We start from the raw sequence: 27,566 nt of genomic DNA, 5'->3' as shown, positions 1-27,566 counted from the left end.
GTTTAAGTTTAAAGTGCGTTTACGTTCCTCATCGCTCTCTTCCTTCCAAAGACATGTGCATCTGCATCTAATGTCTCCTCGCTGACACAAAGTCAGACAGTAGAGGAGTGACTTTCTCTGCAAGCAGCAGAATTCTGTCTGAAACACGGAATACACGGACCCCCTCCCTCCCTCAATGAAAACACACACAGACGTATATAACACACCCATCAAACTGTGTTTCAAGGACTGAACAGACGGTAGCACACACACTGTAGGTACCACACACACACACACACACACACACACACACACACACACACACACACACACACACACACACACACACACACACACACACACACACACACACACACAGAGGCACAAAACCACACAAAAACGGAGAAGTCCCACTTTCCCCTCACACCGCTCCTCTCCCTCCTGAGTGCTGCGATGAGTGTTCCTAGGACTTAATACATGTGAAAGTGGCCTAATGACTCCTAAACCCATCTAGGAGCAGAAAGAGGAGGGGAGTGATGGGGTGGGGGTGGGGGCGTTAGTGTAACCGGGGGCTCTGGGGTCATGCTTGTCATGTTAGGAGGATTGGAAGGCCACATTGGCGTGAGGGAGCACAGCTTTGAGTAAAGCAGCTTGTTTCAGGCAGGGATTGTGTTTGCGGACCCTACTCAGAGTGAGTGAGCGACAGTTTGTGTGTGTGTGTGTGTGTGTGTGTGTGTGTGTGTGTGTGTGTGTGTGTGTGTGGATGAGAGTGAGAGTGAGAGAGATCTGTGCCTGGGCATTACAGACCTACATCCTTAATCCACATGGCCTGACATTCTCTGTTATCCGGCCCGCAGCAGCCAACTACCCAGACTGATGGAGGATGGCTCTACCCCCCTGCTTTGTCATGCCACACATCACTCTCTTAATACACACACACACACACACACACACACACACACACACACACACACACACACACACACACACACACACACACACACACACACTACATGCTTTGCTGTGCCATCGACTCTCTTCCTCATGCACTTTTCCCACTTCCTCAAACCTGCAACGATTCCTGCTCACAGCACGACTATTTCCTAAGAAACAAGCCCCTCCTCACTTCCTTATTAGTACAGACACACAGGGGCGGACCCTGTGTACTGAAACACACACACACACACACTCTCACATACACACCAAGTCACTCTCAAAAGCATTTTACTGCAATTCGAACCCCATTTCCAATAAAAACAGACAGGTTCAATCCCCTTTTGCAGTTACTGTTCATCCTCAGCTTTGTTTATACAAACCATAGTCGAATCCATTAGAAAAGCGTGGTACAAATTACTAAGTACACTCAGTCAACTACTGCACTTAAATACTAATTTTAAGTATTAAAAGTACTTGTATTTTACTTGAGTAAATGACTTTTATGCTGCTGTGTACATCCACGGTCCTACATTTGTTATAAATTGCATAGGCTACTTTTCACCCATCTATATTTTTCTGGGCAACTATCGTAACGGTTTCTCTTCAGATCAAATCTATATATAAAAATACCGTCTGCTTCAAAAATACAACATATTTTAGGATTAACATTAAGATTATTTTAAAGATGAAACCTCCTTGTGACACCTTACATAAAAAAGTTGTGTCTTGTTGAGGCCCTATAGTCACATTTCAGATATATCAAAATTATCAAAACTTTTTTTTTCCTTTTAACCTGTCAAAGCCCAGAGAAGTAAAATCATCCTCTTTTTCACAGAAAAGCAAACGGTAAGGGTGTGACAAAATAATCATAACAAATTTATAAGACAACTTTTGTTTTTTTCCTTTTCTGCTTCATTAGTTATCACCTTTAATGACCTGGTAACCCCTCTACAACAGTAAAATGACACATACTGTACATTCTAAAGCAATTTAACAAGGACCATTTCTCACCATGACGAGTACTTTTAATTTTAACGATTTCAGGAAGTGGTACAGGGATAAAATGGGTAATAGCAACAAGGTTCCTGGTTCGAACCCTGGCTTTGCTGGGGCCTTCCTGTGGGGTGTTTGCATGTTCTCTGACTTCCAGTCAAAAGACATGCAGATTGGAGTTAGGTAAATTTGAGAGTCTTTGTGAATGTGAGGATGGGGGGTTGTTTGTCTCTACAGTGTAGTATATGTCAGACATATATGTTTATAGTCATATAGTATATGTCAGATATATATATGTATATAGTCAGATTTACCTTTAGCCTCAGATTTGGCTTTTAACCTTATTGCCATTAAAAGGCCGAAACACCCAATGACGCCGAGGTACAACTGAAGATTAGTATTATTTTCATGATAACAACCAGTCTGGCGGAGCTTTAATGTGATGGTTACACAACTGCTCCTCCTCCCCCCCCTCTCTCTTCCTCCCCTCTTTGCCACCTCTCCTCTCTTCCCCATTATTCTCTGCGCACCCCAACCGGTCGAGGCCGCCCACACTGAGTCTGGTTCTGCTGAAGGTTTCTTCCAGTAAATGAGGGAGTTTTTTTTCTCTCTCCACAGTCACCAAAGCGTTTGCTCATCGTGGGAACTGTTGTGTTTCTCTATAAGAATTTAAGGTCTTGACCTTATTGTGTTATGATTTGGTGCTTAAAATTTAACTGAATGAAATACCTTTTGATTTTAGCTCATTCATTTCTTGCAATTGATCTTGAGAAGCACTTTGTAACCTTGTTTAGATAAGTGCTATACGAATAAAGTTATTATTATAAAGTTACTATTATATGTCAGCCCTACACTGGTGACTGGTCCAATGCTCAAAAAGGATAAGTGGTCTAGATAATGGACAGATCGATGATTTAAGAACACAACTCTAAGATTTTGAGTCCAGTACTTTGCAACTTGCAATAGAGTATTTTTAAATGTACTTATTTAAAGAGGCTGCTTACTTCCCACAACACTGGGTACTTGACCAATTAGGACCAGCGCTGCACATGTAATTTCCTGTCAGAATACAGACGACTGCAAAACATACTAGTCTGCGATATCTTCTAGTTTTTTTAAGAAACCACTGGTCGTGTCGTTCTCTCTGTTCCGTCTCCCAAGCGGTAAATAATCTTCTCATAATTTCCCCCTTAACTTAAAAAACAAATCATCCTGAGTAGAAAAAGGAGAGGCCCAGCTGTGGTGGAATTACCCCAGACTTTTTCTGTTTTTTTTTACCAAACACTGGCCTAAATGCTGCACGTCACGTGGCACACAAAGGTGTTTTCCAGCCAAACAGTGTCAAACTGCAGACATGTCAGTCTCCTGTGTTCTGTAAATGTGACCGACTGGTGTTTTCTTGCTGTTGCCACAAGAGGGGGTAAGTTACACGAAGCCCCTGGTCATTATTGAGCCCTATGGCAACAAACGCACGACCCATAAGCCCCATGGATACAACATCCCACTGCTTACATCACAACACAGACAGTTATCATTATTATTATTATCATTTTATTATAATTTTGTATCATTATTATTGTTATTATTATTATCATTTGTATTAATATTATTGTTATTATAGTTTATTAAATAACAGATAAGACAAGACTCATATCAGATGGATACACATGCGTGTCTCATTTCCTGACTCTGCCCAGAGAGAGAGAGAGAGAGAGAGAGAGAGAGAGAGAGAGAGAGAGAGAGAGAGAGAGAGAGAGAGAGATTGCATGGGCAGAGTGAGATAGAGAGAGAGACATAGATATGCACAGAGGAGGAGGAGAGGGAGGAGAGGGAGGAGGGGGAGGCTCCTGATACCAAGACACGGAAAAGCAGGGGAGGGAAAGAGAGAGAGAGAGGGAGAGAGAGAACGGAGAAAAAAAAGGGGCTGGTGGAGGAGGAAGAGCGGGGAGTGGGAGAAAACAGGGGGAATAACACTTGAAGGAAGCACACGGAGGAGAGGAAGGACAGTGGCCGGTGCCGTGGACATCCCCTCCGCTCTGCGCTCAGGCTGTCACCGCGGATTGGACTCCGAAGGACCGACACCGCGTCCACCCCAGACCCCATGGGGTAACAGGTATGTCCGACTTCCTCATGTCACTACTCCTCCACCTCTTTCTTTCCCTTTTATTCAAATCCAGCCTCGCTCCGCTGCGAACACATCCTCATCCAGACGCGGCAGGTTTTTTATTTTTATTTTTTTTAACATCATGTCAACAATTAGTTTTCATCCCCCCGCGGAGCCGTCGCGTCTCCAGCTGATAGTTGGTGTCCGCGCAGGTTATTTGGAGACATGACACAATGCAACTCTTCGCAGCCGCGGCTCTGTGATCTGTTCTATGAAGGCCTGTCTGCTTTTTATTTTCTATTTTTATTCTTTATTCCAGTCCATTGGCATCACAGCCTGAGTGTGTGGACTGACAGCTGAATACTCGGCCGAGTGAGCAGGCTCCCGTCTGAAAGTACGCCTACCTGTTCCATACGTGACAGCCAGCTGTCTGTTGCGCTTGTGGATATTTGGAGAAGCTGTCAGTCTCTGACGGGGATCGAACATTGTACACTTCTCACATTGTGTTCATGATAATGGAACAAACACAATGAGGGGAAAAACACGTTTATATCTACTTTATAATGCATGTTTTAAAAAATGGAAAACACTTTTAAATTGGACGTTGCGCACGCAGAGCGCACAGAGGAACACACATTTCCAGTTCGCAGAACATTAGTTTGAATGAATGTGATACACCTGCACACATGTGCCTTTAGAAATACCTGCTAACACACGCTCAGGTTGTGCAACCACATGATGTGTCACTTCATCGCCCTGTGTTTGGGTTTGATTCCAGCTGATCGAGCGGGATCCTGGTGAAACGTGCGAAGTTTGTGAACAGCACGCATAAGCCGCGGTGCCACAGCGGCTGCATGGGGCATGTCGTGCACACACACACACGCATATATCGTGCCACACAAAGTAGGCTGCAGAGTGATGCTCCGTGCAGCAGTCAGTCTGCAGGGGATTCAAAATGAAAGCGCTCGGAGGCTGGAAGACAAGAGGACTTAAGCCCTCCTCCTTCTCCCCTCGATTAACCCTCAAAAGGGGGATTTCTCCAGCTGGAAATTTCTGCTGCGTCAACACCCAGCCCTCGAGTACCAGACAAGACAGGGGTGGTGGTGGTGGTGGGGGGGCTTTTGTTTGCAGACTGTGCTCTCGGGTAATTTTTCTTGTAATTGTCGAGGTACTGCCGCTGATCACCATCTGATCCATTTCGAGAGTTGAAAAGTGTGGCGTCAAGTGTTCGCTGTTTACTGGCGACTGGAGCTGAAAGCGTCTCAGACTCGCTGCTCCTCTGTCTGCCTCCTGTGCTGTGTGTAAGTGTGTGTAAGTGTGTGTGTGTGTCTGCTGTCTGGGTCTGCCCTCTCTAACCGGCCAGTTCCGTCTTCCTCCATTTTCTTGCCATGCTTCAGAGGGGAACAACCCCACTTGTTCCTCCACACGCTGTGCACGCGCGCACGCAGCACTGTGCGTCCTGGCATGTGTCCTGCAGCCAGGTGAGTCCTGAGAACACGATCTGTGAGAGTGACACAGATATGACCTCATGTTGCTCATTATCTTTGCTCTGAGGTTTTTCTCAACTCTTTTAGATTGTGTGTCATAGATGAACACCGGGTTTTCTTCCTCTGGAGAGATGTGTAATTGCTTGTTATTTGATGTTAAGTCTGGATAGAGTCTGCTGTTGCTGATCATTTGAGAGCAAAGGGACACGAAGCCACATTGTCAGCGGCTGACTTTATATCAAACCGCCACGCAATTTACAGGAGATTCCCCCAACTCTTCATCAGAATAGTCAGTGTGTGTGGTGTCTGGTTATTTCTCTGTGTAGTTTGAGGAACTTTCCAGCACAGGGAAGTCATTTCAAACTTTGCTGTAGAGTGTTTCCTATGAGCTCAGGGCCCTAACTACGTGCGCAGCTTGTTAGATCGCAGCATTTTGCTCAGTTTGACATCGGCTAACTGGATCTTCGGGATTAATAGACCATCTAGTGATTATTCCAAATTGTCTTAGGCCTCACTGGATTTGTGTGGTTGTTTTGTTCTTCCTCGAAGAGAGTTAAGGGTTGGCACTTAATATGATAAACCCTCAAGTCTTTGATTCGGTAATTCAATTACTGTTGGCGTGTGTGCATGTTTATCCACATGCATGTGTGTCCGTCCATGCACATTTTGTCTGAGCTTAGCAGCAGTATCTGACTTCTGCTGACTGCCTATATTTCGTACCTTGACATGGACTATCTCCCAGAATGCTTTGGGTCTTTGTGTGTTTGCCCCCTCTGAGGTTGCTTCCCTGAGGTGGCGGCACGTGTAGCATTATCATTGCAAGAGCAGTGGACATCAGTGTGCATGTGCATGTGACAGTGTGCGTTTGTGTCTGTGTGTGTGTGTGCCCATTCTCCATCTGTGTGTTCCACGGGGGAAAACGTAATACAGACCAAGACAACAGCCACAAGGATGAGTGGGGGAGGAGTGTAGGCGAGATCGGACGAAAGATGGAAAAAATATCAGCCGTGCGTGTGTGACTGCAAAGGAGGATTTGAAGCACTTTCCACTCGTGTAGTCTCTCATGAATGGACCTTTAAAGTTGGCGATAATACGCGTGTTAAATTTACCCTTCACTCTTTGTCCTGGTCAAAGCCAAAGTTGACGTTTGTTGAAGGCGCCGGAGGTTGTTACTCTTGATTTTGATCAATGAAGGAGGTTCAGGGTGAGAAAAGAGAGGAAGGGGGCTTGGTTTTGGTGGTAGTCGGGTTTGGAGCTCGTAAAACTTGCCTCTTTGCTGTATTTGTGTGTTTGTGTGTTTGTGTGTGTGTATGCCTGCTGTTGTGTAGGTGGTGCCTACTGCTCCCATGCAGGTTGTGGGCTGATCCGTGCGGCAGCAGGTTTAGTCGGCTTCAACTTACACAAACCCGGGGGGAAGCGGTGTACACTACCCCCTCACAGGAGCACTCGTGTGCATCTTTGTGTGTCGACAACATGACAATAAATTGCACCGTGCCTTAACCTCATCTGCATTTCTCCAGAAATAGAGAAAAGAGGCCAAATGCTCCATGAAGACACATTTGTTCCCGGTTAGCAACCTTATACACCATTCATCTCTCTGCGTGTATCTCCCTCTGCCTGTTCTCTCGTCCCGGTCCCCCCTCGGAGTTCACTTGTTAATGGGAACACCTGTTAGGCTTACACTCAGCAAAATGCACCGTTTACACTCGCATCATGTGCACGACTTACATGAGTCGGCGCGTCTCTCCGGAGTTTTCTGACAACTCTGGGTTTTGTGTGTGTGTGTGTGTGTGTGTGTGTGTGTGTGTGTGTGTGTGTGTGTGTGTGTGTGTGTGTGTGTGTGTGTGTGTGTGTGTGTGTGTAATCTGTCATGCCATGAACGTTATCATTCTCACGTCTGATTTTGTGCGAACACAGCTTGGCACACATTAACCCGCGGAGCCAAAACTACCTCCATCCCCCACCCCCACTAATAACTCCCAAGGCTTTTTAGCTTAACCGCCTCTATAGCTCATTGTGCAGTGCTGAATACAGGTGTTCCTCATCCCCCATGGGGTTACATGGATGCTGTGGGGGGGGGGGGGTGCTACAGCTGTCCTCTCTATCCACCTATCTCACATACTACCCCCTCCTCCCCAGCAGGGAGAACAGGTGAGTTTAAGCCACCCCCACCCCCACCCCCACCTCCACACACACACACAAACGCTCTCCACCCCCCCACTTGTCTTTTCACATAGGTGTTAATATTTCATAGACCTGCACGCAGGTAGGATGTCAATGCAAGCAAGAAGCCCTCTTTTGTTTTCTTTTCTCCATATTTTTTATTTTAAATTGGGAGCTAACTTTCAGTCGCCGCTCGAACGTCTCTAATCCACGACAGAGAATTTAACGTCCAGAAGCAAAACTACACTTTGATTGTAGCTAAAAATAAACCCAAGGGATTTTTTATGGCAAGATGTCAGAATTTTTCTCAGAAGTTGTTGATATGGCGAAACACGTTTTTGGATCACACGTTGCCGAGGAGGCAGATGAGGGATTTCAGTTTGTTTTCATCAGGGTGTGTTTTTTTCTTTTATTGAGGAATGCAGATCTGATCTTTAAACCAGGTCCCATAACAATCACATAATTCTTGTTTTCTGACATCACTTATCAGTTGCATCCATGTCAGAAGTTGGGGGATCATATATATTTCTACATTTTATTTTGGTTCCTGCTTAATGCAGTCCTAATTATTAGTTTTAAAATGCTGTATATTTTCATTTGTTAAGATGCTGCAACAAGCGTGCGTCAGGTAATACAAGCCAGATGTGCATATTATCATGTAGGTATCTGTCAGTGGTTAACAAAATAACAAAGGAAGAGATAAAAACTCTATCTTTATGTTTTTTAAATGCTCTACGTGTTTTAGATTTTTACATATAACCTGCATAATTACTCAGCTTATTCTTTTAAGATATTCTGACTGAAACATTTCTGTCTACCTCTTCCAAGGAGGCGATCATTTCATCCCTGTCTGTTTGTTGGTTGGTTGGTTGTGTGTTTTCTTTCTTGAACATTACGAGACGCGGTGTTTTTCCAACATTGTCGTTCATTTCTCAGAGAATGATTCTTGGATCTTGATGAAAGAAATCAGGCATGTTTAGGGCACTGATATTTTTTAGTGTGTGAAAGTTGATCTAGTTAATTTAATAAGTTATTATGCATTTAAACAAAAAAATGTATTTGACTTCTTTTTATTTTTATTTTCTTTTACATTTGAACATGTTTTTATTTTTATTAACACGTTTTTATTATTTATCTATATTGTATGTAAAGCCCTTTGAGCTGCATTTCTTGTATGAAAGGTGCTATACAGATAAAGTTTATTATTATTATTAATAATTTAAATGGTTTCCTCGGGACGGTTGGGCCTTGGCGGAGACATGCTCTTCACTGAGTGTCATTCAGTTCTGTCTTCTACCTTCTTTATCTTTGAGAATCATGAAGGAAACATGAAGAAAATGTCTATTTTCAAAGATAAGAATATTTGCTTTCCCTGATCTCGATCACCTCGATCTCTGTGATTCACACAATATCACGAAACATCAGCCACAGATATTCTGGTAATGAGCAGACATGGGACTGATTTCTGTTCAGTTTCTGACTTCTTCCTATATTATTCACGTATTTCTAGATCTTGAGTGGCTGTAGTTGTTACTTTATTTGGCTGACTGTTATGTAGCTGTGCAGGCTGGTCATCCTTAATGTATAATTGCTCGGCTGGTAAACCAGTGGGAAAGAACACAGACACACACACTCTTTCGAAGTACTCTATCGACAAGATAGTTAGCGTCCTCAGCTCTCCACTTTGCAGAAAGGTCACCATCTTTTCAGTCAGATTTATATAAGCTATTAAGAGCTTTAAGGTTTGGGCTTGGAAATCTCTTTTTTTTTTTTTTCGTCGTGACGTCTGGGTTTTTGAAAACCGCTGAAAGCTTTGGATAAGTTGTTAGTTGTTATTTTCCCAGTGAAAGAGTTTGTCTTTTATACGCACAGTGTGAGTATTTGATGAGAAATTGAGTGGCTTTGAGCAAATACATCTTTAGAAACAGTCAACTAGCCTCGGGCTTTGGCTGGTGAGAGATTTCCATATCAAAGCTCAGGTGAGGGAGAGAGGTAGGCAGAGAGAGGAGAGAGAGAGGGAGGAAAAGAGGGGACGTGGAGGAGAGAGAGAGAAGGGGGGAGAGGAGTGAGGAGGTGGGTTGTGGAGGGGGCTGATGAAACACTCCAAAAGAGTTCCAGCCCTTGTTATTCTGTCTCTTTTTTTTTTTTTTGGTGCGGCACAGTTTAGTCTGTGTGTGTCCGTGCTGTCTGTCTTCTGCATTAAAAAAACACACAGAGAGAGAAAGGTTGGAAAGACTCGAACACAAACCGACACCTTCTCTCTATTCAGCACCACACAAACACTGTCTCCACAACCTCACGTTGACTGGCGCTGACCGCCGAGACACTGCGTGGTGCGCAAAATGGTTTTTCTCCCACTAATACCGCGTAACATCTGACCTGCCGGCTTCTGCCAATATTTGGATCCCTGTTTAATATTATTACCGACGCATAAAACCATCATTTTCCCTGGAAATATTTCTCCTCTTTTGCTAAAAAGTACCAGCTCTGACCCCATGGAGTAGATGGCGACTCTGTAATTAATGGATGGAGTTTTTTCGTTTGCAGCTTTCAAAGATGTGTGTGTGTGTGCGTGTGTGCGTCTGCATGTGTGTGTGTGTGTTCCTGATGAACATTATCCTGCTTTGTAGAGTTTTGTAATCCAGCCATGGACTCGGGCTAGAGTGCTAAAGTGCTGCTAACAAGGCCTGTTTAACATTCTCTCCCCTGCTCAACATACAATTATTCCACTTCGCTGCCATTAACATGTACAGTAGAACTGGGCTTTTAATTGGCCTGATATGACTAATGCCAGATCAACTTGGATTTGCTAATTAGTTTTTGCTTTAAAAGTGCCATCAGGACATGAAATATTCATTGATGTGAGGTGGAGCGAGGACTGTGGGTGGTATTAGTGGGATATTAGTGGTATAGACAGGCTGCTGGGAGAAGAGATTGAACCTACATTGGCCTGTTGTGGTTGGTTATTCATACTTTGGGCGAGGTGTTGGTTTATCGTCATAATTTCAGACACCCACACACACAAAGCCACACGTTCCTGCCGCGCACGCACACACCACCTCCATTCTCTGCATCACAAGGCCACCTCTTCTTCTCCAGACCCCACCTCCTCTCCATATCTCTCTCTCTCTTTTCTTTCTCATCCTGCTCTCACCTCCCCCTCTGCCCTTCTCCCCCTTCCTATTATTTTCTTCTGTCTCCCCCACACACTTGCGTCCTCATCCCACATCCTTTCCTCTCCCTCCTCACCTTTTCCCGTTCCGTCACTTCACCCTCGCAGCCCCACCCCCGTCCTCCCCGTGCCCTCTGCTCCGTCCCAGCTGCATCTCCCTTTTTACATTTTTTTTTTTACTCCCTCTCCACTCCTCCTCTCCCTCATCCTCCTCCACCTTCTCCTTCTCATTTTTCCCTCCCACTCCTTAATCTTCCACCTCTCCTCCTCCACCACCCCCTCCTCTGCTGTAAGTGGGCCAGGTGCCTCCTGTGGCCTCCCCTACTCCATTTCTCATTTTTACCCTTCCTCTACTCCCTTTCTCATTTTTACCCTCTCCCTGTTCCGTTTCTCATTTTTATCCTTTCCCCTGACCCTAGCTCATATTTATACATCCTGTTAATGCAACAGCTTGCAACAATGGACATGGATTCCAGTTTTCTGCTAAAACATAAACACTTTTTTCTGTCTCTTAGCTGCCAAGTTGAGCCATCCAAGTTAGAATAACTTCTCTGTTCAGGTTCGAAGGTGACTTCTCTAAGGGGAAGTGGTGTTGTCTTGATATATACAGGCTTTTTCTGCTTTCCTAAGTGTGTATTATTATGTGACCTTTATAAATCAGCCATAGAAGTGGAGCTCCGTCACTGCTGGACATTTTATGAGCTCTCCTGCGTTCCTATAGTTCCCTTTATGAACGGGAGATGTGAGGCCAACAGAAGTGAGTAAGTTCACATCCCCTTTTCAGTGGCGAGGGGCAAATTCCCCCAACGGTCGTCTCACTGCTCTTTCCAGCTCCACACTGAAACATGCAGATACATGAAAGTCCCATTGTTGCCGTCTTTTTGTTCTCTTCCTGCTCTGTGCAGGCACACGGGGAGCTGGCAGTGCGTTTTTCACCTCACCTCGTCCCCTGTATTTTCTTTTTTTCCCCCGCCTTTCTTCCTCTTTTCACTCATTGTCATTCTCTTTGCTTTTGTCTCTCGGTGGTTCTTTCCCTTGCCCTCTTCTTTTTTAACTCTCTTTCTCACCCGCGCACCCCTCCCTCCTGCCTTCTATCTCACCCACCCTCCCGCTTGTTTTGGTGTGTGCGCTGGGGTGTCACGGTGGGGGGGGGGCGTTTGATTGGTGGTTTGGATGGACACCTGATACTGGCACTGCCTCACAATGTGGGAATGTGTGACTTCTTCAAAATTAGGTTTCCAAGGTGGGTGTTGTCCTCGGCGATGGCGAGCACGATCATGAGAGTTTGCACAGTGGTCCTTTTGTCTCTGCCTCGCTCTTTGTCTCTCTTTATGTCTGGCTTTGCCACTATTCTGTACATTTTATTTGCAGCTCTTCCCCCGTCGCTGTCGTAGGGGAGAAAAGCAGCCGTGGTTCCAAAAGCCTGCGAGCCATGGCAGCCGTTAATGTTAGTCAACAGGTGACAGTCAAATGTCAAACCGCATTCGGGTAAACGCGCTCAGAGTGAAAAGACAGACAGATACGAGAGGTGGGGGGGGATCCAGGTGAGGCGTTTGTCTGGCTGAACCTCGCTTTCCGTAAATCACACAGGACATGGTCGCCTCGAGCCACACCGCCTTCTATGCAAAAAGTTGCAAAAAGTTTTTTTTTTTTTGTCAGTACAGCTTTAGCAACATGAACAGCCAATCACCACACAGCACAGGAACAAAGACGACTAACAACTTTAAGTTTTTGCGTCTTGCAGAGGGAACTCAGTGAAAGTGCATTGAAAGGATCAGCGAAAGGGCCGAGCCTCACTATCGACGCTCCCATTGATGAACTTCTGTGTTGATACAGTGTCCCGTATATTGAATTCTCAAGTCTCGCAGTGTCCTGCATGTCCGCTTCGCCAGTCGTCCACTACGCAACGCTACAGCAGATGAGAAACCCACCGAGGCTCGGCAGCCATCGATCCGGTTCCTTCTGTCTTTCGCAGCCTCAACACCACTTTCCTCATTTGTTCCGTTTCTCTCTTCCTCTCCCCGTCTCTCTTGCATCTCCCGCCTGCCTCCCCCCCTTCATACCTTTCACTGTCTCTTTTCTGACTCCAAAATGTGAGTCTCTCTATATTTAGATGCTCCTCTCCTCTCCCCTTGATTTCTCTTCCTTTATCTCACCTCCTTTTTTTTCTTCCCTTCCTGCGGTTGAAGGACGGATTCGCAAAATGCTCTGCGAGATTCATCAGTGTTGTATAGTAGCTGCTTTTTGATCAGCTTGATGAGTGACAACAGGGCCCCGGGCTATTATATACAAATGTGTTTTTTTATAAACACTTCTCTATCTATATGTAAATCACTGTGCTGCTCACTTGCCGTTGTACAGTGGCTTGTGGGAGCGTTAGTTATAAGTGAGTGTTGCATGTTGAGGGCCAAGGTAATGCATTCAAATTGTGTGTTTTGCCTGTTTGTGTGTGCTCTGCCGTGTTTGTGAATTAGATTAGCAGGGAGTGAAGTCTCTCTTAATATTTGCTCAGGGGGGACGGAGGGTGTGCCTGTTGAACTTGTGAGTACACACTTAAGCGGCGGCTTCTTTTTTTTTTTATCCTGCTCCCCTCTTTGCGTGAGCTCATTGTAAGCCGCGGCCCAGTGTGGATTTGAGAGAGATGCCTCTGTTTGCCGTCTTGACAGAGCGACAGTCACACCGAGTTATGCACACAGACACACTCTCTGGACACCCGCCTCGGCACCAGATAGCGACTGGCCGCCAGCGTTGAGTCACCATCATTCAGTCACTCACTTGCACATTCAAAAACCGCACACTTTAACAAACAACAATTAGCTTTCAGTCATCAGACTTTTCAGACATCTATTCCTCCAGGACTGGTATTGTCGCACCATATGTTCATTTTTAACATTTTCTCCCTCTTGGTAACTCTTTGTTTCATTTCCTCCATACTGTTCACTTGCTTTGTTTCTGCGTGTGTGTGTGTGTGTGTGTGTTTTAGACCTTTTGGAGCTGGTGGCTGCAGCTCAGGAACAGGCTGCTTGTGTTCTGTGTGGCACAGTCGTGTGTAGTTGAGTCGTGACAGGTTTCTTTTTTTGCTGTGAGAGGTTTCGTGTTAAGACCCATTAAAGGCGCACACACACCACACACACACACACACACACACACACACACACACACACACACACACACATGCACACGCTGAGGGAGTTTTGAGCCCATGCTGAGCCTCATGTTTTTATCATCACTTAAGCCACAAAACCCTTTGTAACTTTTCAAAAATCTCAAGGTCTTAATGTTTTTAAAGTCAGTCATCGTCATCAGTGTAAAATAAAAAGTCAAATTGCTGAGATCTCGTCCAATAAGTCGAGGAACATAAGTGGTCACGTATAATGTGAGTTATAATTCGTCATTTCACACATGGAAAATACATGGCCAAAAGTATGTGGACAGTGTGTAATTACTGGACAAATGGTTTCCATGGTACAGGTCAAGTTGCTTGGAATTATCTTCATCCGACAGCGATATCTGAGACAGCAACAGACTTGGAAGATCTTCTATTTCCACTTGACAAACTCGGTGTTCATGTTTGGTGTGAAAGAGCTTGACCGGCCCGCACCGAGCCCTGAACTCAACCCCACCAAACACCTTTCGGATGAACTGGAAGGTCAACTGAGAGTCAGGCCTTATCGCCTCGGCATCCGTGCACCGATCTCACTAATTCTCTTTTGGCTGGATGGGAGTAAATCCCTGCAGCCTGGTGCCAAAATCATGTTTTCACAAGAGTGGAGGCTTTTGCAGCAGCATATGAATGTAGGTGTAATGCTCGGGCAGCCACACACACTGTTGAGAACACGTAGTGCTGTTAGCCATAGTTTAATGAGGACGTCTTTTTGCAAAATCTATTGGATGCTGTCAGTTTCATTTGTAACCAGAAAAAAAAAACGTATAATGATAATATCAGTGCGTTTTTGCAGAAGCAGATCAGTTTCCAAACGAGGTGTTGTGGCCGCTATCACGCGACACCCCCACCACCTCACCTCACCTCATCCCTCCCCCCGCCACGGCTAACATCAATCTCCTCCCACCTGCAACAACCCAAAACGCAGACACTTCCTGTTGGAGATTTCACTTCCCTGTACCACACAGGTACATTATTCAAAACGTGCAGCCTCCTCCCTGTCATGTAAATTGACTTAAAGCTGAGTAATTATGAGAAAACACACTCACGCATTACAATTTAATCCAGTGTAGTTCAGAGGTGATTAATGAGAGATATAAAAATTTAAAAAAAAGTAAAACTCTAACTAATAATCCTCTTGTTGCATGATTTCATTATCAATCAACACACATACATGTTAACACTGAGCACATATCCGTTATGCATCACTTGCACATTCATTGCCTGTGACTGGACTGCGTCTGTTGACGGATGCCCTGCTTTTACACTGAACTTTAGCATGAGGTAGATAAAGAGAAGATTCCTCCATTGGTTATTTGACGTTTTGAACGGCGCCTCAGTTCACCAGGACTCCACCCCTGTTTGCATAGGTGGTCTATATAGTCCTGGCTACTCCTCTAACTGCAACACCTATCAAACAAAGGACACACTGTCTTATTATCTGTTTCTCTACCTTCACCCACCCCCCCTCTGTCCTCATCCTTCTCGCCTCCCTTTTCCACCTCTTGGGTCTCTCTTTCCTCTCACCTCCCTCCCGTGGAGACGTTTTTTACGTTGTCTCGCAGTCCTCCTTGTCCGCCCCTCTCCGCTCCTGCACCCCCCCCCCACCCGCACTCCCCCTCCTTTCCTTTCGGGTTCTCCGACAGTGGTAATGAGATGTTTCATTATTTGCATTTCACAGCTTTTAATAGAGAGAGAATTTAGGCTAAGCCCCGGGTCGTCAGTCAGGGAGTTACCGTAGGAGACATAGTGGGTTTTGGGGCCTAGGGAGAAAGAGGCACAGGAACTACACGCACACAAACACATGCACGACTTTGGGAGGGCGCAGAAAAAGAGAGCGATAAATGGATGGTGCGATATGGCATTTCTCTATCTTTTATAAGCTCTTTATATGTCAGATATAAAGTTGCTTTCAGATACGCACTGGACTCCACAGTTCCTCTGTATTTTCTCCGGTGGAGGTGCATATGTGAACGCAAATGTCGGAGTGAAACTCTCCGTAGTTTCTGCGGACTTTATCCGACTGACCTCCTTGTATAAAGTCCATAGAAATAAAGGAGAAGTCGATGAACACAGCAGGAGATCCCAGCTGGATTCACCACGAGCGAGCGGCGCCACAAACATAGAAGAAACTGACGAAGATGTCAAGAGAGTTGGTGGTGATCAGAGCCGACGGCGGTGTTGGCGTGCTGTAAACACGATCACGTGATCTCTGCAGCGGAGTTAAAACGTCACTTCCTGCCTCTGCCTGTTGCTCCAGGCTGCTCCACCTCTCGTCTGAATAATGCAGAGGAATTGATGCTGTTGTGAACACGTCTGTGCAGAAAACCTCCCGCTGTGTTGTGCATGTGTGAAAGACAAACTGTGGATAAACTCTGTTGCCAAGTCTCCGGATTTTACCAGTAGGTCATGTCTGAAAACGGCTTAAGTGACACTTAGTGGGTCACTGGAGGAACTTGAGGTGATGTTGATGCTGATTGTAGCGGTCAAGCAAAAGGACAAAAACATTTGCGTCTTAGAGTGACACCTTTTTACCGGCCGCTCTGGGATAATCTCAGTCCATCCTTGCTGGGGCTGGATTTCCGCAAGATCCCTCACGGCTTAACACCTGTGTGCCTGAAGGTGAGAGGAAAAGGTGGCAGAAAAGAGCCGGAGCTGATGAACTGTATGTGTCTGTGTCATCAGCTGGATGGGAGGCCTGTATGTGCAGCTCTTTTGGCAGCTTATCTCAAAGTGAACATTTGTAAAAGTTCCACAGTGTGGAGGTCTTCGAGTGTGGAGGAGGGTCCAGGTATTGTTTTCAGGCAGTGACTGCAGGGTGCGACCGGAGGGGTGGGGTAACGGGTGGTGAAGGGAGGCAGCGCTAAGTCTCCCTAAGCCTCCTGGATCCTCTTTGGTCCCTCTCCACATGACATGGCTATCCTTCTTTGAGTCAATCTCTTCCTCCACCTTGGCTCCTTGGACGGTGGCCAGAGAAACAGACAGTGGACGGAGAAAGGGAGAGCGAGGTAAAGGTGCAGAATGTGGCACGATTAGAGCTCCTGGTGGAGGTGGAGAAAAATAAAGGTGGACAGATGGAGGGAGCACGATAAAAGAAACACAGGAGCTGACAACACAAACCCAAACAGTGAGATATAAAGAGGTGGGAGATAGAATGAGAGAGAAACATGAACGCTGGTTTATTTTCAACAGACAAAGAAGCTAAGAACGAGTCGTTCACAGCTAATAGCATTGTTGTGTTGTTATTTTTTTTCCCTCCTAATTGCTGCTTGCCTGTGTGTGCATGTGTGTGTTATTTTTGTCTGCCTCGTTGATGGGCTGCCACCCTGGCTTGTCCCGGAAGGCTGCCAGCTCCGTCGGATTGGGGATTAACCCCGGGATAATGGCCTTGATGCCCAGTTGAGTGGAAGCAAAGCTGTTTAAAAAATATTGGCTGCCGGAGTCACTCTTCCCTCTCTTCTTGTCTCCCCCCCTCCTTCTATCTTTATCGTCTCTGGGATTCTGCTCGATCTATTTTCTCTCTGCTTTCCACCGTTCTTTATCGCTCTCGTTCTCCGGCTCGACCTTCTTCTTTTGACTTCCCACTTTACTTCTGTGTAACATCATCGTATGTTCGATCAATCAATCAAATTTTATTTGTATAACCCACAGTCACACATCACTGTTTGTCTCATAGGGCTTAACAAGGTGCGACATCCTCTGCCCTTAACCCTCAGCAAGAGCCAGGAAAAACTACAGAAAATCCCCTATTAACAAAGAAAACATAGAAACCTCACAGAGAGCCACATGTGAGGGATCCCTCTCGGACAGAAGTGCAATAGAGGCCTCGAGTAGCAGAGCCCAAAATAAAATAACAATATTTACAACATTGATGAGAAAAGACTGTGTTTGAGACAATGTTTAAGGTCACATAAGAAAATGTCCAACACAGATGAAGGGGGCAATTTAGTTCATAATCCACGATCATGATCCACCACCACAATCCATCACCATGATCATGATCCACTGTTCACTAGCATTGGTCACGATTTACGATCCACCATCCACGAGGCACGTGAAGTCAAGTCAGTAATTTGTATTGATGTGACATTAATGTGATGAAGAGGAGGAAGAGAAGCTCCATGTGTCAAGAATGAACATTCATGCGTCTCATGTTTGCAGGTGTTAAGTTAACATCAGTAAAATGTATCTATTCTATTGTGGATTTGAAAATAGTAGAAGAAAACATTTTAAATTTATGTTATTTTATTTACTAGTTTCAATTGGTATTACTAATGAGAGACTATAAAAACTAAAGGCTGCTCCTATGATACTATCATTTTAATTCCACTTGCCCATGCTTTAATTTCTTTCTAGTATTTCCTATTATTATATTGGACAAAGGTCTACTGCAATCAAATAAATTCTTTCTTCCTGCACCGTTTAATTTTTCATAGATATTAGCATATCGTGTCAAAGACTTTTAATATCTTGTTCTGTAGGCTAACATTTGTTTAACTTTGTATTGAAAGCTTTACATAATACATAATTCATTCTGTGCAGACCCACCAACCTGTTCTCAGAAAGTACATCTATGATACGATGGTGCGCTGGTCCAAGTCACGACAGGAAAATATGCAAAAAAGGAACATGTTGCATTTTTAGCCTGACTGATGAAACAAAATGTAGCCGAGGCATGAAGCTGGGAGAGTTGACAACACGAACGCCGGCGTTTGGCTACTGAGTCTCGACTTGATGTCCCCTCCTCCTTCACACGTTCATTCACTTCTTCAGTCTCTTGCCAGTTTTCTCCTTCGTCTTCCCTGCTGATTTTGAGCTAAAGCGCCAAGATGAGAAAGTAAATGTGAAAAGGAGGGAAATTACTGCAAACAGAGAATCCTTTCTTGTAGAAGTGAGATGACCCGATCATGTAATAGTACATAAAGAGTGGAGTGTTTAGGTGTTGATGTACATACTTAGTTAAAACTTACTCAACCCTGCATTTGATTATTTTTATACTATTGCTGCTAAAGACTCCATGATGTTCCCAAGTTGCTTGATGAGAGTGAAATGAAAGAATCGGACGACAAAACTGAAACTATGAGTCAGTCGACTTGAGACAAAGGTGATAATTATCTTTGGTAATTTGTGACTCTGAGAAACAACTTTGATCCATCCATCCATTTTATTCCCTTCATTTGAACTTGGGTCGCGGAGGCAACCAGTCCAAGTAGGGTGTTCAAGACGATCCACGGTTTCTAGCTCTTCCTGGGGGATCCGAAGGCGTTCCCAGGCCAAATGGAATATGTGGTCAGCAAGCATTGTGTCTACCCTGAGGACCTGATTGGGCGTGCCAAGTAAACCTCCACATAGAGGCGCCCAGGAGGCATTCTGGCTAGTACCCTTTAGATGTGAATCAGCAGCGGTTTGACTCCATAGGTTGAAACGTAGATTAACCAGTAAATCAAAAGCTTTTCCTTGTAGCTCAGCTCCTCCTTCACCACAATGGTCAGATACGACACTGGCATTACTGCTGATGTCATACTGACCCACCTGTCCACCTCCACCTTCCCCTCACTCCAGAGCTTAAACTCCTTCACGTGGGGCAGCAGCTAACCCCCAACCCGAAAAAGAGCAAGGTTGCAACAACTTTCACTCAATACAAAGTCATTGGACCAATGGTGAATACAAAATAAATAGATTTGATGCAGATGCAGATGAGACAAAAATGTATCTTAAAGTACCAAAAAATGTATAGATACTTTGGTAATTTTTGTAGCAAGCGTACATTAGCACAAACAATCTCAGCGATTAAAAAACGCTATCAGTCTTTTTTTTTTTCATTTTTATTTATTAATTGGTTATATCTATTTTACCGCTCACATGCTGGACTCTGTGAACTCGCTCCTCTCTCTCAGTTTGACATGCTCGTCCAACCAAAGCCATTTTATCAAATAATGAGCAGAATTGTTACATTGCTTGGGCAGAGGACCACAATTTGAATGTAGAGTGATTAGCTGAGGGTGGCAATTTTGCAAGCGGTACACCGGCCACTAAATGATAATTTGCTTCTACCAGCTAGAAATCCCTCGATTCCGAATAAGTGTATGAAACTGCTGGGATTGTGCAAAGATACACGCACGAATGGAACCTGCGAGAATCTTAATGAGGAGAATTGCGTAAACAGACAGTGAAAGTAAAAGTGCTTAAATTGTTATAGTAGCTAAAATATTTTGTGTAATCACGTGTTATGACCCTGTTTGAAGATGCTTCACATTTTGCAACATCTTCAACCGGTGGGATTTCTGAAATTCCCCTGTGAAATGTCTGTCGTTGGACCCCAGATAAACAGAGTATATGTTTTAATCCAGAAGGACCTCGCGCTCCATCTCCCCTCGGTCCTGTGCGGTCAAGGAGGCAGAGAGGTGGCTCGGAGGGACAGGCTGGCTGCGTTAAGAGAAACACAAGAAGGAGGAAGCCCCATTCTCTCACTCCATCACACGTCTCATCTCTTTAGTCGTCTGGCTGGGGCCTAAAGTGACTTTGCCGTGATGTGACCAGGACAAACCGGGTGCGATGCCATGACGGCTCCGCGAAGCGTGTGAACGTGTGTTTTAGCTCTTGCATGTTTGCGTATTGAGGGACGGGCGACTCTCTCTCCCTTTCCCCGATAATTTGTGTGTGTGTGCGTGCACTTCTGGGAAGGGTGTGTGTGTGTGTCGATGGGGGGTGTAGGGGTGGGTTAAGGAGGACAGTCACTTTTGATTTGGCCTCAGAAGGGTGACAGGGACTTGGAGTTCTAGTGGCATGCTTTACTGAAACAAACGTCTCTGACCACAAATAAGCGCTCACAGACTGTCAGCCTGCCTTCTGATGACATTTTCCTTGGTTTCTTTCTTTTCCTTTTTTTTTTTGTGGTGAAATTTCATAGAGGGATGAAAAGCTTTTTTCTGCTCTGTGACATCCTGAGAGCAGGCTTTAGTTTCTGTAGCCTTGGTGAGGCTGCTTTGGATGAGACAGAAGAAAAAAAAACATCTGCCTTTCTCTCTGTCTCTCCCTTGATTGTCTGACAACTTCATTTTACCTTACTTTCCCGTCGTGCGTCAAGTGTATATTTGGGAGTGAAAAAAAAAGTGGGCTATAAATCAAGGCTGTACTCACATAAGCGAGGGAGGGAGGGAGGGGGGGAGGGGGTGTTTGGTCCTGCTGATGGTCCAGGCTCACGAGGTAAGATGGAGTAGCTCTTTTTGGGGGAATAGAACGTAAGAAAGAAAACTGACGAGGCTTTTGTGGGTGTTTATGCATTACAGTATAGAGGTAAGCACTGGGATTGGTTCCTCTGGAGAACGCTCATCCGACTGGAGTCGGACTCGCTGAAATTAAACGAGCCAATTAGGCAAGCAGAGAGTTCAAAGGTCAATGTGCACTCCATTAAAGTTCCTCCTCTCTGCCTAGCTACTAACTCAGTGCATCTCCGGGTGTGATGAAGCAATAAATCTGATTAGACCTCCCTGCTCCTCCTCTCAGTCCTGTGCTGTTGTTTTACCCTCCACTGATCATTGTTATTGTTACATTTGAGGCACCATTTAACGTGTCTTTGGGTGCAATCCGGGGCCAGGCGTTCACGCTACATGCGCGCGCTTACACCAAATAAAAACCCAACTTTAATACTCCCTGAGAAACATGGTTTCCTGTGTCAGAGGGCAGTGCCGCTCTTTGGACACGCATTAACCACACAGGATGAAAAGTCGCCTTAATGAACTTTGCTCCCACTCAGACTTTATTCTCACACGGTGGCTTATTTGAATATTAATTGTCAAGGATTGCATTAAGTTGCCTCATTCACTCACATAACAATTAAATGTACGTTCGCACTTACTTCTTTTAATAGGTAGCCATGCAGATAGTTCGTTTTCTGCCACCAGCTCTTTAATGAATTTTGGTCCGGAACTATTTTCTGCTAGGGCTGCAGCTGCAATGATTATTCTCATCAGCAATTAATCTGCTGATTATTAATCATTTAATCATTTTGTCCATAAATTTGTGAAAAAGTCCCTGCTGGAGATGTCTGAGAACGTGTCGTCCTGTCCAGTCTGTGGTCCGAAGCCCAAATTTCCTTTTTTGACAAATAAAAAGATCAAATTCTCACATTTGATAGGTCAGAAGCAGGAAATATTTTTTTCATTTATGCTTTTAAAAATTAAGAAATGAGTTACCACTTTTGTTCAGATAATCAACTAATCATAGACGCTTCATTCTCTGACAAAAAATAAACCTTGAAAACGTACTTATTTTTTATGTTTTGAGTCCCTTGAACAAACTTGTGCGGAGGCAGAAATCACGAAGAAGGGTATCTCAAAGCAAACGGAGCGACCTGATAACACTCGGGGTCAGTGGGTGCTCTCTCTTTTATTCTGTAACTTGGGTGAACTGAACCTTAAAATCCAGTTCTCTTCAGTGGCTTGTCGTTTGCTCGAGTGCTTGTCATTGTTCTTCATTGATCGCAGGATGTGGAAAACGGTAACAAAGATGAAAACGGAGCGAGCAGGAGGACCCTGAATGCAACACTTGAGCAATGGCGGTCTTATTCCAGCTGCTGATTTTGGTACAGATGTCTTTCTTTCACCGCCTCCTCTGTGCTACCAGCAGATGCACGTCTCTAATGGGAGCTGCTGATTGGCATGTGCTGCACAGTGACCTTATATTTCACCATTCACATTGGCTGGAAAAAATAAGGAATCGCAGGCTATTGAGGTATTTCTCAGTCAATAAATGACTTCTTCTGTGTTTTATGTGGCTCCGAGAAGGAGCCTATCTCACACACTGGGCTTTACAATTGAATGTGCCAGTGGCCCTGAGAGAAGAAGTGCAGAGCGAGGAGGAGGGGGGGCGGGGGGGGGCTGCAGTGTCTTTAAAGCTGCTTGTCTCCAAAGGTGAGAGGTGAAGACTCTCAATGCCTCCAACAGGGCATCGCAGAAAGGAAGAAATATCTCAAGGTTAGACCACCAATAGATTTTTTTCTTTTTCTCAGAGAAATGTGTGAACTAGAGGAGAAAAACACTTGCGTCAAACTTGCCTTTTCAGACTGGGAGAAACACTGTTATCCTGCCTTCACGCCTAAGTTTCTACCTCCTCGCAATTCTTTCAATGGCTTCAAGTGAAAGTTTCTGCACTGATCGGACTCTTGATGCCAGCGCTCCGTCCGCTCCTTCTGCTCGTAGGTGTGTTTGTCCGAGTAGACTTGGGAGACACTGTGGATTTATTTGATCTTACAGGCCATCAGGTTGAGCAGAGCTTTGCTAAACATGACCTGAAGTGTGCCGGCCCCCGAGCAAACGCTGCTGTCACCTTGGCCAACCCGAGCTGTCATGTCTCAGAATGGCCCATGAGAGCTGACAGCTGTGGCGTTCCCAAAACAAATCACTGCTGCGTTTGGTAACACTCTGCGTCCCCGCGATTTAGCCCTTACCGAGACGAGAGTGGGAGCGGCGGCTGCTAATGCTCTGGCTAATGCACTGCACTGTGTGTGTGTGTTTGTGTGTGTGTTCATCTTCTGCTTCTTCTTCTTGTGTGTGTGTGTGTGTGTGTTTGCAAGGGCTTATGTGGTTTCTCTTTGTTTCTCCGCCACCTCACTGAATGGTTCGACATAACGATGTTCACATCTCCCTTTGTCTTCTGCTCTCCCTGTGTTTCTCTGTGGCCTTTACCTGGAGGTTGTGTGGGAGCTCAGAATGCCTTTGTCATGTGTCATATAACCATACAATGTTTTGTCTACACTCAAACCTTCTTGCATCATAAGCCCCTTTTCCACTGGTCAGAAAACCCAATAACATCCGACAATATTCGGCATTCACTCATTCACTCATTCACTCTCGAAAAACTCTGCCGTAGAGACAGGTTTTAATCGGCTCCTGCTGCAGTCGACATTGATGGAAACATGACACCCGGGTGAACCAGCTAATTTCCTCTGCTTTATTTTGGCAGTCAAGACGCTGACGCTGCACGTTTTTCTGCGTGATGTTATGATGGGCATTGATCTTTCAGGCGTTGGCGTGTAAATAGCCGTGTATATTTGTTTACTTTACATTTGGGGAACAACGTTAACAAATTTTTACGTACCATGCAAGATGCAACACTGGCAAGACAGAGAGGTGAGAAGTCAGTTTCCAGCACATTTGTGACGTCGAACATGACTCACTGGGGAAAAAATACTGAAAGATTCCTTTACTGACAATGGGAAAGGTCGCCTTTTTTTTTGTATAAGATCAATATTTGTGAGCCCAAAAGCCAGTAGCAAAGAAGCTCTAGAGGCAAGTGGATTGTAAAAATTCTAATCTTTACCTTTTCGCCTACATTTATTTGGTAAGAATAACAAGAAGATATACCAGTGTCCCTGTAATATGAATCTTGTCTGACAGTTGAACAGCTCCATGAATCGTCATTACAGGTATTTTTCTCTGTAGTTTTCAGGAACAAGCTTCACAACCCAGACTGAACCGGGCAAGATCAGAAACACTGAGGTGAAGGTTCAAGAGGAAACATTTCGTCTTAACTAGACGCCTGAATATTCTCAGCTGAAATGAGATGAAGAAAAAAAAAACAAGGAGCTCGGGCCGGATTATTGATAAATGTAACGGCGAGGTGGTCTTTACTGAACCAAGAGTTTTCCTCTCTCTCAATTGTTTTGTGGAAGTGTACCGTTTTCTAACGGACATATTTAGTGAACACACACACACTTGCACAGACACGCAGACACACACACACACACACAAATGAACCTGTCAAACGCGATTGAAACAGATTTTTTTTCCCGACTATTTGTTACCGGGCTGTTTTTAGACATCAAACTGCAGCAGTTGAGATGTGGTTTCTATTGATGTCATTGTTTTTTATGTCACAGTCATTACTGAGATATCCTTACCCTGGCACGTCTTTAAAGGAGTGGTTCAACTGAATTTGCTTACCCCCCCCTCTCAGTCCGTTAAATTGATTTATTGCTATTGCTACAGCCATCAACCTTATACAGTGTATGAAGACTTACCCGAATACCTGAATATGCTGCCAGAAATCTTGTTTCATTCTGTCGAAATCCATTCATTCAAATTTAATTGGCTGCTGCTGCACAGTCAAATTTCCTCACTGTAGTGTTTAATAGTACAACACACTTAGAATATATCGATACATCCTAAGTTGAATTTGTTTGTGATGTCTTTCATTTCCCAGCAGACGTCTGGAGGAGAGGCTTTTGTTCAGCTACACAGATGAACAACAGGAAGGAGGACATGGAGATCTCCTCTCACTACCGTCAGCTCCTCAGAGAGCTCAATGAGCAGAGGCAGCATGGCATCCTCTGCGACGCCTGTGTCATCGTGGACGGAAAGATCTTCAAGGCCCACAAGAACGTCCTCCTGGGCTCCTCGCGCTACTTCAAGACTCTTTACTGCCAGGTAAGGGGCGGCCGCACATGGGGAGGACGGGTCAGGGGATTCGTTTTAAGCACTCGTTTTTTCTCTCAGATCACAGCAGTTTTGATCGGTGTGTTTTTCAGCGTGTTAGAAGTTGTGTTTGTCAAATAAATAAACTAGAAAACATGGATGTGAACGCTCCTTTTCCCTGCAGGTTAAAAAAGGGTCCGAGCCTCACCACCAAACCACCGTCACTCATCTGGACATTGTCACGGCGACAGGTTTCAAAGCCATCCTGGACTTCATGTACTCGGCGCACCTTGCTCTCACCAGTAAAAACGTGATCGAGGTCATGTCGGCTGCCAGCTATCTGCAGATGACAGACATTGTCCAGGCCTGCCACGGCTTCATCAAGGCTGCGCTAGACATCAGCATCCGCTCTGAGATGGCCGACGAACTGGCCGACTTTGAAATGGGAGCCGTCACTGCTGCCGGCATAGGCGGAGGAGGTGGCGGAGGTGGAGTGGGTATGGCAGGAACAGGGAGCGTTGCCGGAGCGGGTTTGGGTGGAGGAGCAGGAGGAGGAGGGATCGTGGGCATGGCCTCTGAAGCCCTCGCCTCCATCATGTCTGGTCGCAGCACCTCCCCTTGGCTGGCGCGACGCACCAGCCCGGCCAACTCTTCTGGGGACTCGGCCATCGCCAGCTGCCACGAGGGAGGGAGCACGTATGGCAAGGAGGACCAAGAACCACCCAAGAGCCATGAGAGCCAGGAGGAAGCCTGCCACGACTCCCAGCCCGCCTGGCCACATGACTACAGGCCTGTCACTGTCAAAGAGGAACAGGTGTCCCCCACCTCCTCCTCCCATCCCCGGGACACTCCCAGGGGGGCAGCCCAGAGCCAGGGGGAGCAAGGGACTGGCGGCGCTGCTGGAGGAGGTGGAGAGGGACCCTGGCAACCCCTATCAGGGTCAGGGCGGAGGAAGAATAGGAAGAACAAGGACACGGTCAGACATATCACCCAGCAGTCTGAGAGGAACTGGGACAGAGAGCGGGACAGGGAGAGAGACAGGGACAGTAGGCCTGGGTCTCCTCTGCCCTCCATGCTGGCTGTGGCCGGATGGAACTACAATGGACAGGACATCCCAGGTAATAACCTTCTTCTTCTCATACTGTTTCCAGACTTAAGTGAAAAGTGCTTCTGCATATTTTTAACAGTATAAACTAAAGTGATGCCGTAGATTCAGGTCATAAGCAGGAATGATGATGATACCATGTGTTTCCAAATAGTAATTTTCTAGTAAATCTAATAATAACAGCAGGTTCAATCAACTCTCAAGATTGGAGGCAGGTCAAAAACACACAAAGCAGACCTGCACTTCCATTTTGCTGATTTTGATGACTCTAAAGCTGCTGAGATTCTCCGCTCTGTCTCCGGTGCATGTGTGAACGCAAATGTCCGAGTGAGAGCCTCCGTAATATCTTCGGACCCTCTCCGCCTGGCCCCCATAATATAAAGTCCACATGAAGTTCGTAGAATCAGAGGTTAGAACACAGTGGGGGATCCCCAGCTGGATTCACAGTGTGCGAGTGGGTGGGGGGGTGGTTTGATGCTTCTAACATGTGACAGACGCAAAATGAAAAAAACTAAAAGAACGTCAAGAGAGTTTGATGATAAGGGCCGACGCCGGAGTTGATGTGCTGTAAAACAAAATCACGTGATCTCCACAGCGGAGTTACTGTTAATACGTCACTTCCTGCCTCTGTCTGCTGCACCCGGCTGCTCCACCTCTCGCCTGAATAATGCAGAGGATTTGTTGCTGTTGTGCAGAGAACCTCCTGCTGCTCTGTGCATGTGGGAAAGACAAACTGGGGTTAAAGTCCGGACCAGAATTTACGGACTTTATGCGCTGTTCATGTCTGAAAAGGGCATGAGACTGTAGACGTTCTTTGATTTGCTGTGGTTTCTAACACTGGCCCCTACTTAGTTAACCAGTGAGGTAATTAGTGAATGACTGGTGAGATAATGAGATTAGGTTCGTGTGTGAGTGACTTTAACACCTAAACTACTGTGCAATCAAATTGGTCTGTGCTTTACTTTTTAGAAGACACCTTCCGGCCAGTAGGGCAACATTTCCGTGCGAGCGATCAAACTGCTTTGTTGACTTGAGTTTGAACCCAAAGTT

The 27,566-nt window shown here is 45.4% G+C and overlaps 1 protein-coding gene across 5 annotated transcripts in view; it reads left to right on the top strand.

The window, feature by feature from the left end:
* Window positions 1-3,695: 3,695 nt before the first annotated feature.
* Window positions 3,696-27,566, top strand: part of zbtb46 (zinc finger and BTB domain containing 46) — a 61,929-nt gene continuing 38,058 nt past the window's right edge. The window contains exons 1-3 of one of the 5 annotated variants that reach the window (XM_047340236.1): window positions 3,696-4,021; window positions 25,200-25,423; window positions 25,596-26,529. In XM_047340236.1, coding sequence (XP_047196192.1) covers window positions 25,238-25,423; window positions 25,596-26,529 — 1,120 coding nt within the window. In that variant the 5' untranslated portion in view covers window positions 3,696-4,021; window positions 25,200-25,237. Of the gene's footprint in view, window positions 4,022-16,938; window positions 17,140-25,199; window positions 25,424-25,595; window positions 26,530-27,566 lie in introns of those variants that run through there. The other 4 variants (XM_047340235.1, XM_035158506.2, XM_035158505.2 and 1 more) reach the window with 4 other exon arrangements.

The sequence above is a fragment of the Hippoglossus stenolepis genome, chromosome 6 (assembly GCF_022539355.2).
Source record: "Hippoglossus stenolepis isolate QCI-W04-F060 chromosome 6, HSTE1.2, whole genome shotgun sequence".
NCBI lineage: Eukaryota > Metazoa > Chordata > Actinopteri > Pleuronectiformes > Pleuronectidae > Hippoglossus > Hippoglossus stenolepis.
Note: the sequence above shows the minus strand (reverse complement) of the source record. Positions and strands in the feature narration are given on the sequence as shown.